General features: G+C 37.0%; 1 protein-coding gene across 1 annotated transcript in view; it reads left to right on the plus strand.

The window, feature by feature from the left end:
- The window catches only part of LOC131032645 (accelerated cell death 11), a 59860-nt gene that overhangs the window by 22324 nt on the left and 23425 nt on the right, over window positions 1-14111 (plus strand). The window contains exon 2 of the mRNA XM_057963668.2: window positions 5578-5750. Coding sequence (XP_057819651.1) covers window positions 5578-5750 — 173 coding nt within the window. The remainder of the gene's footprint in view (window positions 1-5577; window positions 5751-14111) is intronic.

Genomic DNA, 14111 nt, shown 5'->3' on the forward strand with positions numbered 1-14111 from the left:
TTATATTCCATATATACTTTCAGGATGTTTGAGAGTGGTTTCAGGCCTCCAGGAGTTATATTGCAAAATCTAGTTTTTGGAGGTTTTTCTGTTTCCAGACTTAGTCAAATTCAGGATCAGGACATTCCAGACTTAGCCAAATTCTAGGATCAGGACTTTCAGACTTAGCCAAATTTCAAGATCAGGACATCACTCAAGCTGGACTTGCTTATCCATGTGATCACCCGGGCGACACTCAAAATGCAAAGGCTAACTGACAAAACCCTAAAAGACCTAGAAAACAAACCCTAAAAAGCAAAAAACATGGGTCCCCATTTGCAATGGGGCGATGTGTGAAAACGTCACAACAGGTTGATAAGTTGTTTTAAAAAGGGGTCAATTTTTGGTATTATGAGTTTACCCTTCTCTTGGGCGTGGCTTATGAAGGAGAAGGTATTCCTTTGCAATTTTGGAATATTTGCTCTTGGAAGTTCGATTTAGGGTTGGAGGTATTAAAGATGCATTTGGGGGATCATTCTTGGCATTGAGTTGTTTTATTTTTGAGAGAATATCATCTTCTGCAGGTCTGCAACAATTTTGGCAGAGTTCTGGAGTGGATTTGGATACGAAAATCTCCATTTCTTGGTGAAAGGACAATACCCTTGCCTGGAATGTTTGTATTTGGGCAAAAAGGGCTTGAATCAGTGATTTATCAGCAGCAACAACATCAGTTCAGTTTGGAGTTCAGATCTGAGTTAGAATAAGACTAATTTCAGTGAAATATATGCATTTTGGAGCCAGCCGTAGCTCTCCCAGCTAGGCCATAACATCATTTCATGCCCGGGGTCACTAAAAAAAAATACAAGGATTTTGGTTCAGTTTTCTAGCTCAGAATTCATTGTTAGCAGTCAATAAGAAGAAGTTAAGGGTAAATTTGGAGATATTGCACCATACTTGAGCTACATCAGCAAATTAGTGGAGAGAAAGCACTCATATCTAGAGATCCTGCCTGGCAAAAGTGTAGAGATTGCACTGGACTTGTGATTTCTTCAGATATTTGTTTTAGGTAATTATTTGTTAGGTGAATAAAGCTCATTGGAGTCATCAGCTACAGCTGGAGGTTCTTCAATCACTCTATTTCTCATTTCAAGCAAATAAAACCACCTTCAAGCCAATGTTGGGACCTTGGTATGCCAACTTTGGCTTTGGTTGTTGAAAATAAATAATTTTTTACATCTGTGCATTGCTGTTAAATAAATCAGAATTCTGAAATTCTATTCTAGTCAGTTATTCTTTATTTATTGCATTTGTTTTTCATTCTATATTGTCAAAACTACAAGCACAAACCTCAAAAAAAAGCTTAAAAACTCAAAACTCTATCAAAAGAACCAAAACATTTAACCGCTGGTCAAAGACTCAGATTGAAACAAACAAATTAGATTAGTGCTAATTCCTAGTTGGCATCTTTCAGTGGTATCAGAGCTTTGATTTTGCCAGCCTGAGGGTAGAAGTCAGTTGCTTCAACTGCCGATTACATCAATGGCCAAAATTAAGAATGGAAGGTTATTGATACCTTCCTTCCTGATTCACCAGTGAAGGAAATGGTACCTAGATGGGAGAAGATAATGAAGGGTCCTGCAGAGTTAAGAGAAACACAACAACCAAACAATTGAGAATTGCAGCATTTCAGTGGGGAAAAGTGGTCAATTTTGGAGACTTCTCCTGGCAAGAATCAAAATATAGTACCTGATCTACTATTTCTTCATTCAATTGTTTTTGGTAATTATATACCAGGAGAATAAAACACTTTGGAGCGATTTATAGCACTTGGAGGCCCCTGTATTGTCCTGTGCATCATTCCCAGCATCAAAATAAGCTCATCCAGGCTAGCGTGGGATAGCTGATAGGCCAATTTTGGCTCTGGATGTCTTAAAAGTTATTTATTTGAATGTCATTTTCTGGTAATAAAATCAGAATTTTGAATTTTCAAATTAGTCTATTCTTCTTTCATGTATTGCATTCAATTTGTAATTCCTCATTGGCAAAATCAAGCAAAAACCCTGAAAAACTGAAAAAATAAAAAATTCACCTGAAGACCAAAAAGCAAATTCACTGGTCAAAGACTTGAGAGCAAACCAAAATCATCAGATTGGGCCGAATTCCTAGTTGGCATATTTCACTTACGCAGGCTCCTGCAGATCAGCCTTTACATGAACTTTGCTCAAATCTTCCAAACTTTTCCGAATACCCTCTAATATACTTCTATCCTCAGTTACAGTGACATCTTTTCCTTGTGCCTTATCATTTGTTCCTGCCATAGCAGGATTGGCATCAGTTTTTGTGGCTTTTCTTTTGATACTTCCTTATCTGTTTCTAGTGGCTTATCTTTTGATGCTTTCAATATCCTTAGTTCTATCAGAATCTTCATTAAGCTGTTCCTTTATTACCTCCACTTTTTCCCGTGTCAATGATATGCTCTAATGAGAGATTATTCCCCACCAAATTCTCATTTTGATTACTAGTATTCATCTCTAAGGCTAGGGGCTTCGGAACAACAATATTTTTTTGTTGACCAAGCACCATTTTATTTTTCGCTGATAACTATCTCTTGCATACATCACTCAAATGACCAAATCTCTTACGAATCTGGCAAAAGACACCAACATTTCTATACTCGATAGGTTGAATCCACAGGCCATATCTTGATTTCATAGATATGCTGGAAGGTAAAGCTGTGTTAACTGCCACATTGACACATATTCTTGCAAACTCCAGCTAGACTTTTGTTGGGTAAATTTATCAACAAGCAGCAAATGGCCAAAGGAATTAGCAATTTCTTGATAGATCGCGTAATTCCAAAACTCCAAAGGTAGACCTGGAAGGTGAATCCAACTAGGAGCCATAGAACGAAGATCCACCGATGGATCAAACCTAGGCTTCCATTTACACAATGCAAGGAAATTCTTTCAATTTTTATCAAAAGCCCATGGGCTTTAAAAGCTAAAATGGAATGGGCCATTAGCCATTGCACTAATATTGACACTACCCTTAAGCTTCCAAACAGTGTCTATTCATTTCCTGACTTGATCAATATTAGGATGAAAAGGAAGAAACTTATCAACTAAGGACAACTAAAGGCCAACAATCGCTTTATTCATGAGATCATCAGGGATCATGACTTCTAGCCCTTCCACAGTACATGAGACCTTCGAAGGGTACAAAACCCTCTACTTCACCATATTTGGACTTCTAACTCTGACCAGTTTATCCACGTAGGAGGCAGGGCCCTCTTCAGAGAAAAAAGAGTCAAGACCATATGGAGGGGACACAAGAGCCTTTGTAGAGTCTCGACCATTATTTTCCAATGAAGATGAAGCTTTGTTTACCCTTCCTCCTTGCTTTGCTGTTGCAGAAATAGCCACGGTGGATAGGGGGGCTCGCTGGTCCCCTTCACTTGACAGCTCCATGAACCAAATCCTTGATTGTTGACTTCAGAAAATTTGAAAACTGTAGAGCATGAAATTGATCAACTATGGTTATTTACTTTGGGCATGAGGAAAAATTAGAATTTTCAAATTATCTTCCTCAGTCCCCTGGATCACCCACCATCCCATTGTTGATGAAACAATCTTCTTGGGCAAGGCATTGGTTATTTTGAAAATTCTTAAGCGCTTCAATTAGAAACTAATAATGAATAATGAAGCAAATTAACAAGTGCCTTTTAATTAAATTGAGTTCAATGTAGTCAATAGAGAAACAAACTAATATATACCGTTTCTAGTGTGTGTATTATTGTCGATGTCCACAATATGATAGACTTTAGCTGCATTTATGAATGGTTGCATGTCGGATCCTTCTAGGGGAAGTAATCTTATATCACTGTTGTCCAGCGGGCTAAGCTTTAAAATCTGATACCATTCTCACCAGTTTAGGTATGAAGGAAGTTTAACTTTGATACTTCACAATTTCTAATGAAGACTTGGAATGCATGGTTCTCTGAAAGGCTTGTCTCACTGATGATGTTGCAGAAGTAAAGAACTATATCATAAGAGCCGTTGTTAGCTAGGTACCCTGGGTGTACCCGGGGACGGACCTGTACCAGATCCACATGGGTACGAAGGGCAAAATAGAGGGATCTAGTTACACTGGGCTAAACCGAAGCGTCTCAATATGAGTCCTATTATAACATGTCCAGAGAGTAATATTGTACTGGGAAGAGTGGAGAGTTATGAGGATCCCTACATAAGCTATATGGTGCCTGTTGTAATCCTATTTCTCAAGCCTTTTAACCCTTGGAATTCCAAAAATGTGCCAAGAACATAGTTATTTTAGAGGCCTGGAATCATGTCTAACATAGTCAGTTGCAAAAGCTTCACAGCAGTATTAACTGTAAAATATACACAACTATTTTCAAAGTGAAACTAATTTGGAATGAGTCAATTTATCAATACAAAACATAAGAAGCCGACAAGAGTTATACTTTCTGTCTGACTCCAATGATGCTTTGAACCTTGTCTGTTTTTCTATAGGGGGTTTAGACTCATCTGATTACTTCTTGTAAATATCATGGCAAAATGAATGATCTCATCCAGCATATGCAAAAGTCTTTAAATCTCTAGAGTAGCCAATGGACATGCAATTTCTGAGCCTAATAGAAGTGTGGGAAGAAGCACCAACACTTGATAATTTATTATTTAATGTTTTTTTTCTGCAGTTCCTTTTGCAGTGTTTATTCCTTTAGTAATATATCTGTAATCGCAATGAATATGCTTATATAGTTCGTACACAACTATTTCCAAAGTAAAACTAATTTGGAATGAGTCAACTTACTTATCAATACAAAACATAAGAAGCCGACAAGAGTTATACTTTCTGTCTGACTCAAATGATGCTTTGAACCTTGTCTGCTCTTCTATAGGGGGTTTAGACTCATCTGACTACTTCTTGTAAATATCATAGCAAAATGAATGATCTCATCCAGCTTATGCAAAAGTCTTTAAATCTCTAGAGTAGCTAATGCACATGCAATTTCTGACCGAAGCGCTACCACTTGATAATTTATTATTTAATGTTTTTTATTTCTGCAGTTTCTTTTGCAGTGTCTCCTCCTTTAGTAATATCATATTTGTAATCGCAATGAATATGCTTATATAGTTCCTACAATGAAATCTGCTTTGTATGGAAATCAAAATGTTATGTACTTGGCACTTCAAAAGCATCTTTTTCATCTGAAACTTGAATGCATCTATTGGAATAATTATTCAGAATATTGTTCTTTATTATGTTGTAAAAATTCGTGCTTATAGGAGGCTGACAAATGGACTTGGTTTTCCAATTTTTTTTTAATGTAAATATATTATCTTCTTTCCATTGTGATAACATATTTTAGTATAGTAAATCAATTAATATATCGATACATTTAAGATACTTCGTAATGGTTAAGTCATTTTTTTAATCCTATATGTGTATGTAGCACAAGAGTAAAAATCATTAATAACTGAACAAAGAAGATAACACATCTTCAAGCTTCTAGAAGTGTATGCAAGTGACAGTGGAACTTTTACAATGTCAATTTGAATATATTTGAAATTTTTACAGGTTGAAAATTTGAAGGAAGCATCCAATTCCATAGACACTCTACAGTCATTGTTAGATCTTGATGTCAAGTCAAATACTGTAAGAGTGGGAGGGAGCAATTCACGTAACTTGCTGAGAGTGAAGAGAGGTCTGGACATGGTCAAAGTGTTGTTTGAGCAAATTCTAGCTACAGAGTATGTTTTCATATCCGATTTTACTTTGTATATTCTGTTTCCTGTTTGGAGATAGCTTATTTTCCAGAATTTAATTGGACTTGTTTTAGATGTTATAACTTGATGAGTCTGTTAGGATTCTATTTCAATATTGGGCTCTTTTAAAAATTTAGGGTTGAGTTTGATATTCCATCTAGTTTCCATTAAGTACTTGTAATAATGGTTGATAGTTGATTAAGGTTGTGACAGGGAACAACAGAAAGGGCAAAAGGAAACACCAAAGGGAAATTCAATACAGAAATACATTTTAACAGTGATATATAAATGATGATTATGTAGTCAATATAATCGAACAAGCACAAACATGTAAACCTCAAACTAGAAAATTGCTGAAATATGTGCCTCTTCAGAGTTCAGTGTTCTCACTTTTTTGTTTATGTTTTCAACATTCTTTTTTGTTTTGTGGATTTAACTTTTTTGGGTTTTTAAGGTTTTAAAGAGTTTATAGAGTTTTAAGGTCTAGTCAAACACCACATCCTCAAGAAAATCATAGAGACAGCTTGACTATTTTCTTTTCAGAAGGAGATGATAGATGGGCACTCTACCTTCTTCTCTTGCTGTTGTAATGTTAGGATCGGATGTGCAGGGGTAACTGGTATCATTTATTCTTACAGATGCATTCCCAAGGAACATGAAATTTTCTGGAATGTGGTAATGTCCCAAGGTTATTTGAATTTTAAGTAGCACTCTGTTTCAGCAAGGGCATAAAGCTGCTAATATCATGGTGCATGTGGGTACTAGTTGTTGCTTGGTGAAATGGAACTTTAGTAAAATATGAAAAATAGAATAGGGACTATTTTGAATTTGTTTACCAACACAAGTCTTGATACCAGAAATTTGTTGTCAAATTCTTCGTGAGTTTGTCTTGTTGGTCACTATATATATTCTTTGTTAATATATTCTTGTATTCTAATAGTTGTACAATGAAAGGGAAAAAATGACATACTATGAATGACTATGTTTGAAGAGCACTCAGTTGTATTGAGAGGGAGCTGGGGGGGTGGTATATCCTGAAAATTTTGAGTTAAATCTGCTTCACAATATCCTTGTTTGATGTCTGGTTAGGTCAAATTTAGGCGAATTCACCTTTTTGATATCTCTTGACAACTCTCGGGCTAACTGATCCCTCTTGGTACTTTCATCTCTAGAATGGTTATCATTTTGTCCACTCTGGTGAGTTTGGTCATGCCTAGATTCCTCTTTCTCTTGATGAGTTTCCCCTTCCGATTGTCCTCGACCCTCTATTCTTTGCTCCAGGGTACCGATTCTCTCGGTTGCCTGGTTAAGCCTTGATAAGATCTGGTCAAGCTTATCATTGAGATTTTCAAAGTTTTGTGTTAGTTCTTGACTTCCCCTAGGGTTAGTTTGAGTACGCATTGTTGTCCCAATTTTTGAATTTTAAAAAAATAGACAACTACAAATTTTTACTCAAAATTTGTAGTTTTCTTTTGTAAGGCTTGTTTTACGAGGTTCAAAACTCATATTTGCTAATGTCAAATTATTAGTGGGTGTGCTTGTCATTGCTGTCCAAGTTTTGGTTAGTTTTGGCTTTCATTTTTCTAGCTTTTTGTGCAATTTCGGGTTTTGAGTTCCTCATTGCAAGTAGGAACTTTTTGACCTCACTGCAAGTAGGAACTTTTTGCTCTCATTGCAAGTAGGAATTTTTTGTTCACATTACAAGCTAACTTTACTTGCAATCGGGTCTTAGAAACTTGATTACAAGTTACTTGCAAAGTCGGGTTTTGAAGCATCATTACAAGTTGTATTATTACTTGCAAGTCCGGTCTTAAGACCCAAAATGCAAGTTTGAACCTATAACACTTGCAATTGGGTCTTTAGGACCTGACTGCAACTAAAGTCCCTTTGGTTGTGTGTTTTGGTCAAAGTCAAGTCGGGTTTTAAGTCCAACATTGCAAGTATGTATGTATTTGTCTTTCATTTGCAAGTTGTGATCACTTGCAATTAGGTTTCTAAGACCCGATTGCAAGCCTTTCTATTGCCATCATAATATACTTGCAATGGGGTCTTGGAAACTCGATTGCAAGCATTTAACCCGGTTTCCTTCATTGTAGGTATTCCTTCCAAGTTCGTTTCTTGCATTATTTGGTTGCAAGTTTGCGCCTACTTTCTAAACCTTTCACACTTGCAAGCGGGTTTTAAAACCCTGATTGCAAGTTGGTTCCTTTTGAGCAAGCATGTTCTTCATATTCACTGCCTTCATATTTCTCTTCCACTTGCAATCGGGGTTTCAAAACCCAATTGGAAGCCCATATTTATAAGCATTTTGAAGTGTATTCACTTGCAATTGGACCTTCAAAACCCGATCTCAAACTTATATTCACCTTGCAGTCTTGTTTCATTACATACATGCAGTCGGGTCCTAGAGAGTTGATTGTAAGGAATACATGTGAAGATAGCAAGCAAAAGCCAGTGCTGTCATATGTTGATGGTAGTAATGATGTCAAATGAAAAAGAGTATGCTGTCATATGCACAAAGAGGGTCAAAATATCATGAACCATGAAGCAGAGAGGATTTGTCAAATGGAGTACTGCAGCAAAGGAATGCATTGTTACAATGCATTATAATAGCACTATGTGGTAGAAAGCAGTTACTTTCACAAAGAATGTTTATAACCTCAAGTTCAATGGTTGATCTTCATGAGGTCGCTGTTAGTACCATTCATGGACATAAGAACTATCAATGATGCAAGTTGATGTTCTTGGACAAATACCTTCACCAATCTTGAATACTTGAAGTGCTAGCATCTTGTACTAGCATGAAAACCTTTTAGACAGAGGATGATGTAAATAGTGTTGTGTCTCAGACACTTAGATTAGTTTCAATCATGCATTTGTAATTTCCCTTTGACAAATTACATGTAATGTCAAAAGTTGTGATTGCAAGTAGTCACATTACTTGTATTCTTTAACTTGTAATTACATATAAAAAAATTACAAGTCGGAAGACAGTAGGATTGTAATTTGGAACAAGTCATAGTTAGTTGTGGAATAAGTCTTGGTTAGTTGGACTTCTCCCACTTTTTGCTTTCAGCCCCTCTCCTATATATACAGGAGAGTGCTCTTTGTAATTTTCATCTTTTGAGCAAGCAAGAAAACTCTGCAGAAATTTATAGTCATAAAGATTTTGTGCTTCATACTTGTAAATTGTTCTCTCAAGTAATATCAAGAAGGCTTTGAGTTTCAAACTTTGTGTTGAAGTCTTACCCTTATATCCATTGTGTTCTTGTGTCACAGTGGTATATTTTTCTGCATTTGCTTGAGGTTCTAATGGAGCTGTTGAAAGGAGCTTTGATCTGATTTCTTGTAGACTTTGTGCTACAAGTATTAAGGGTCAAATTATTGTAGTTAATTGTTCAAAGCTGAGAGGAGTTGCAAGACTTTGTGCTTGTGGTTGTTCCCATTTGAAGTAGTTCAAAAGTGCATCATATCAGCAGACTTTGTGCTGTTATATGCTGTACGTTGTTCTTGTTTAAATAATTTTGGAAAGGTAGATAGGATAGTGGAAAGTAAAGACTTTAAGCTTTGTTTCTAGTTTCTCCTCTTGGGGAAATGACATAAGACTTTGGGCTTTCATGGAAATTTCACTTCCTTTTTGTATAAACATTCTCGTTATTGTTAAAGTTCCTTAGATTGTTGCGTTTGTTTCCTTTATTGCTGTTTCTTTTCGAGGAAGAGAAAAGAATATCATCTTTTTTGAAAAAAAAGAAAAGGATGTTGTTTCACCCAAGTTAGTGTTGTGAGGTATTCACACATCGCCCCATTGCAAATGGGGACCTGTTGTGACCATTTCACACATCACCCCATCAAAATGGGGACCCCCTCTTTTTTTTGGTCTTTCTTTCTCTTTGCTTAGCTTTTTCTTTGCTTGTTAGGTGTTTTGAGTGAGTCAGTGTTCACCTAGGTTGGGTAAGTTAGGGTTTCTTTCGTAGAGCTTGCCTAGGGTTCCTTTTAGGGCCAAGTTTGACCTAAGCTTGGGGAAGTCATTTTTTCTCTGCCTTGAACTTTGATGTAATTTTAGCAGGATCTTGCCTTAGAAAGTTGGAGAATGTATATTTTGCAAGGAGGTCTTGAGGAGTTTGAGTCAGGATGAGTCAAGGTTGTGAGTTGTTAGGCCAGAGTCTTGCCTTCTGTTGAGTTTGAGTTGATGTGATGAAGCAAGTGATCAAGTGTAGGCATGAAGGATAGCATGAGCAAGCTTGGAAGGATGTAACTATAAGGAATTTGAGCCAAAAGGAGAAATTCGCTCCTAACCCTTCCAAAGGGTCCAAAGCGAATTTCCTCATATCTATTTTCTTATTTCTAATTTGCATCACAAACCTTGCTCCCATGGCATCTTTGAAGGGGATAAATGCAATTGGAATGAGAGGCGATGAAGAAATCGAGTCTAAACATTAATTTTGCTCCTAACCCTTCCAAAGGGTCTAGAGCGAAATCCTTAGGGAAGACCTAATTTGTCATCAAAAGGCAAATAAACTTGATTAAGATGAAGGAAGGACCTAAAAAACCAAGTCTAAGAGCAAAATTGAGGGGAAAATGAGAAGATTGAGCTTAAAATCTCAATTTCGCTATGGACCCTTCCAAAGGGTCCAGAGCGAATTTCCTAATACCTCCCTTCCTGGTCCTAATTTGTATAAAAACTTTGTCCTTATGGCATGATCAAGAAAGAATTGATGTGTTCAACAAAGCAAAGTGATGAAAAGGTCAATTAATTAAGCATAAGTGCAAATTTCGCTCCTGACCCTTCCAAAGGCTCCGGAGCGAAATTTATCTAAGCTCCTGACCCTTCCAAAGGGTCTAGAGCGAAAATTCCCAAAGGACCTGATTCTTCATCTAAGTCATTGAATGGTTGGGCAAATTTGCAAGATTATGGAAGGAAAAGGATCAAAGATCAAGTTTAGAACAAAACCAAGTGAAAAAGGATGAGGATTGAGCCAAGAAGAACAATTTCGCTCCTGACCCTTCCAAAGGGTCCAAAGCGAATTTCTTCGTAAGGCATTCTACCTTGCCCAAACCTATGAACTAATCCTTGTCCCATGCATTTTTGAAAGAAAAGCACTTGTTTTGATAGGGAAAGGTTGGAATGAAGTCCATTTGAGCCTAAAACATGAATTTCGCTCCTGACCCTTCCGGACGGTCCAGAGCGAAATCCTTAAGATAGCTCATTTCCTCACCAAAAACGTTGAAAAGAACATCACCTTAGAGCAAGTTGGCTTGAGTATGACAAGGTAAAATTTACCCTTTGGCGCCAAAGTTTTTTTAATAATTTTAACAAAGTCGGCCAGCTCAAGAGGGTGAATTAATGATTTTTTTTTATATATATATATAACAAAGTTGGCCTCTTGAAGGAAAGGGTGGAAGCGCCTATAAAGGGAAGTAACTCTCAAAATCATTAATCATTCATTCATTCTTCCTAAAGCGAATTCAAGGAGCAGACTTGGAGAAGCGAACTCAAGCAGATAGAAGGCGAATTTCAGGTTTAAGAAGGCAAAAATCATATAATAAATCAGGCAGATTTAACCTTCTTAATCTCAGACCTGATCCTCTCAAAGACAACTTAGAAGATCAGCAATCCTTCGAAGGTGAATTTGAAGTGCATACCTGAAGCTTTTAGCAGAACAAATTTCTTTGAACAGCATTTTGGAAAGAGGTGAATTCAATAGCAAGGTGTCATTTTTCCCCTCTTTTCAAGTTCATTCCTTGTAAGGTTCAAAAATCAAGGTTAAGCTATGTGCAATCTGATTTATTTTGAAGAGGATTAAATGAAGATCTGATTTTATTCAATATTTTTGTAAAGATAGGCCTTCTTATTGATTCATTTGTAATTTCAATTTGTAAATTTTAATGCTTATTCATTTGAGTGCAAATTGAAGTTCAATTGTTCTTTTAAGGTCTTGAATCACATAATTTTTTGACTATATCCAAAACCTAACTTAAACCCTTTTTATAGGTAACAAATGGCGGCTCCCAAGGCAAGTGGATCCTCTACCCGACAAGCCCTCATTAAAGAAGATAAAAAAGGTGACGACTTGGAGACAAGGATCATATCCAAATGGAGTAATATTGGAGACACCAACTTAGGAAACTTCAATGTGAAGAAGTTTCGAGAAGCACCCTACATCGGCAAGCCATCACCCATAGCCAAGAAGATAATGATCGAATGTGCCAGGCACTATGATTCACATTCAAGGACAATTGTAGCCAAAGATGGAACTATCCTCGCCTATCTCTCAGAAGGAGCTATAAGTGAAGCTTTTCATCTCCCAAAACAGAGGGATATGATTTACAATAGCCTAGAAGGAGCTAAGTCTATCTACTAAGATGACCTTGATACCTGTCTAAACTTCATCAATAAGAATTGGTTACTCAAGAGTAGGCCTCGCCTAAATAAGATACCCAATAGACCTCACAGAATTGATTTCCAAGAAGAATTGGTTACTTCAAATGCTCTTAGTTGAGAGCAAAGTTGTTCCTAGAACATACCATGAGCTTAATTTCAACAAACTCAAATGGAAGGAATGAAGGAGAGTGAGCGAGAAATCACTAAGTGTCAAGTTTCATTTCACTTCGGGTGCACCACTATTGGAGTGAACTTCAATTGCACACCTTGTGGAACGAACTTCATGTGCTTAACACTCAAAGCGAAATCCCTCCTAAGACCTCATGTTGAGCGTGCTATGACGTAGTGAAGTTGAGAAAATGAGTGAAATTGAGCAAAGGGGAGTTAGAGTGTTGATTTTGAAAGTAACTTCAAGTGCTCCTTCTCTGGAGCGAAGCTCACTTCATGTGCTCTTTGATAGGAACAAATTTTCCTTTTAGGCCTTCATGAGGTAAGTTTGACATGTTTTTGTGAATGAAGATTTAAAAAATACAAGGATTGAATTGATGAAGCGAAGTAAGATGATTAAGAACGAGTTCAATTTTGACTTGAAATTCACTTCAAGTGCATGCAAGTTGGAGTGAACTTCAGATGCATGGATCATGGAGTGAATTTACCTTATTTGCCCAATAGAATATGCAAGACTGCTTATGAGCTGAATTGATCCTTAGAAAAGAGTGATTTCAAATTAAGATGATGATGAAAGACGAGATTTAAGAGTAACTTCATGTGCATGGCATTTGGAGCGAACTTCATGTGTGTTGCATTTGGAGCTAACTTCATGTGCGTGGCATTTGGAGCGAACTTCATGTGCATGGCATTTGGAGTGAACTTCATGTACATGAACCTTAGAGCGAATTTGCCTCATTTGCCCAAGATAAGATGAGAAATTGATTACAGATCATTGTCTTGAGCTGATTTGATGTCTTCATATGCTTAGAAAAGAACAATTTTGAATTTGAGATGATGAAGGGCAAGTTAGAGGGTTACTTCAAGTGAATCCAAATTGGAGCGAATTTCATGTGCACCCAAAGAGGAGTGAACTTCTTGTGCACCCAAAGTGGAGCGAACTTCATGTGCACCTATTCCAGAGCAAACTTCATGTGCACCCATCTTGGATTGAACTTCATGTGCTCCACTCTTAGAGCAAAATTCTTACAGAGGCCTTCCCTAAGGTTAGTTTGTCATGTTTTCATCAATAAACGGTTGGAAGACTCAATGTTAAACTCCATAGAATAAAGGGAAGTGAGTGAAAGCAAGTTCAATGACGAGTTTGAAGATAACTTCAAGTGCATCAAGGTTGGAGCGAACTTCACGTGCCTCCATGTTGGAGCGAACATCAATTGCATCAAGATAGGAGCGAAATTGCTTGTAGAACCCTCTTCCAAGTTAATTTGATGCCTCCACCTACATGAAGGATAAAGTATTCAAACTTGAAGAGATGAAGGATAGAATTGGACTAGGTTTGAGACAACTTCTATTGCTCACCCTTAGGAGCGAAATCCTCTTATCAAACCTGCGGATCAAATAAAACCAGAAATTATATCAAATTAGGAAGTATATAGAGGTTATATATCATGTGTTTGATGCTCATTTGTTTGTTTTGCAGGAGATGAAGAAAGAAATCAAGGGGATCACATTGGAGGAGAATTGAAACAAGTCTTTCAAGGAGCAAATTTTCAACATCAAGATCAAGATACAAGGAATATATCATCAAGGCAACTTCATAAACAAGCACAAGAAGGTGATTACACAAGAAGCATTCACTTACACAAGGACATGATCCACGACACCAACAACCTGAAGGGAGTCACGTAGAAGGAATTCCAAAGCAGAGAAGTAGTTGTGCCATAAAGAGTTCGTTCCAAGGCAACATCAGTACTTCAAAACTAAGAGGAAGTCAAAATCTATACATCGCACCTCCA

Source organism: Cryptomeria japonica, chromosome 11 (assembly GCF_030272615.1).
Source record: "Cryptomeria japonica chromosome 11, Sugi_1.0, whole genome shotgun sequence".
Lineage (NCBI taxonomy): Eukaryota > Viridiplantae > Streptophyta > Pinopsida > Cupressales > Cupressaceae > Cryptomeria > Cryptomeria japonica.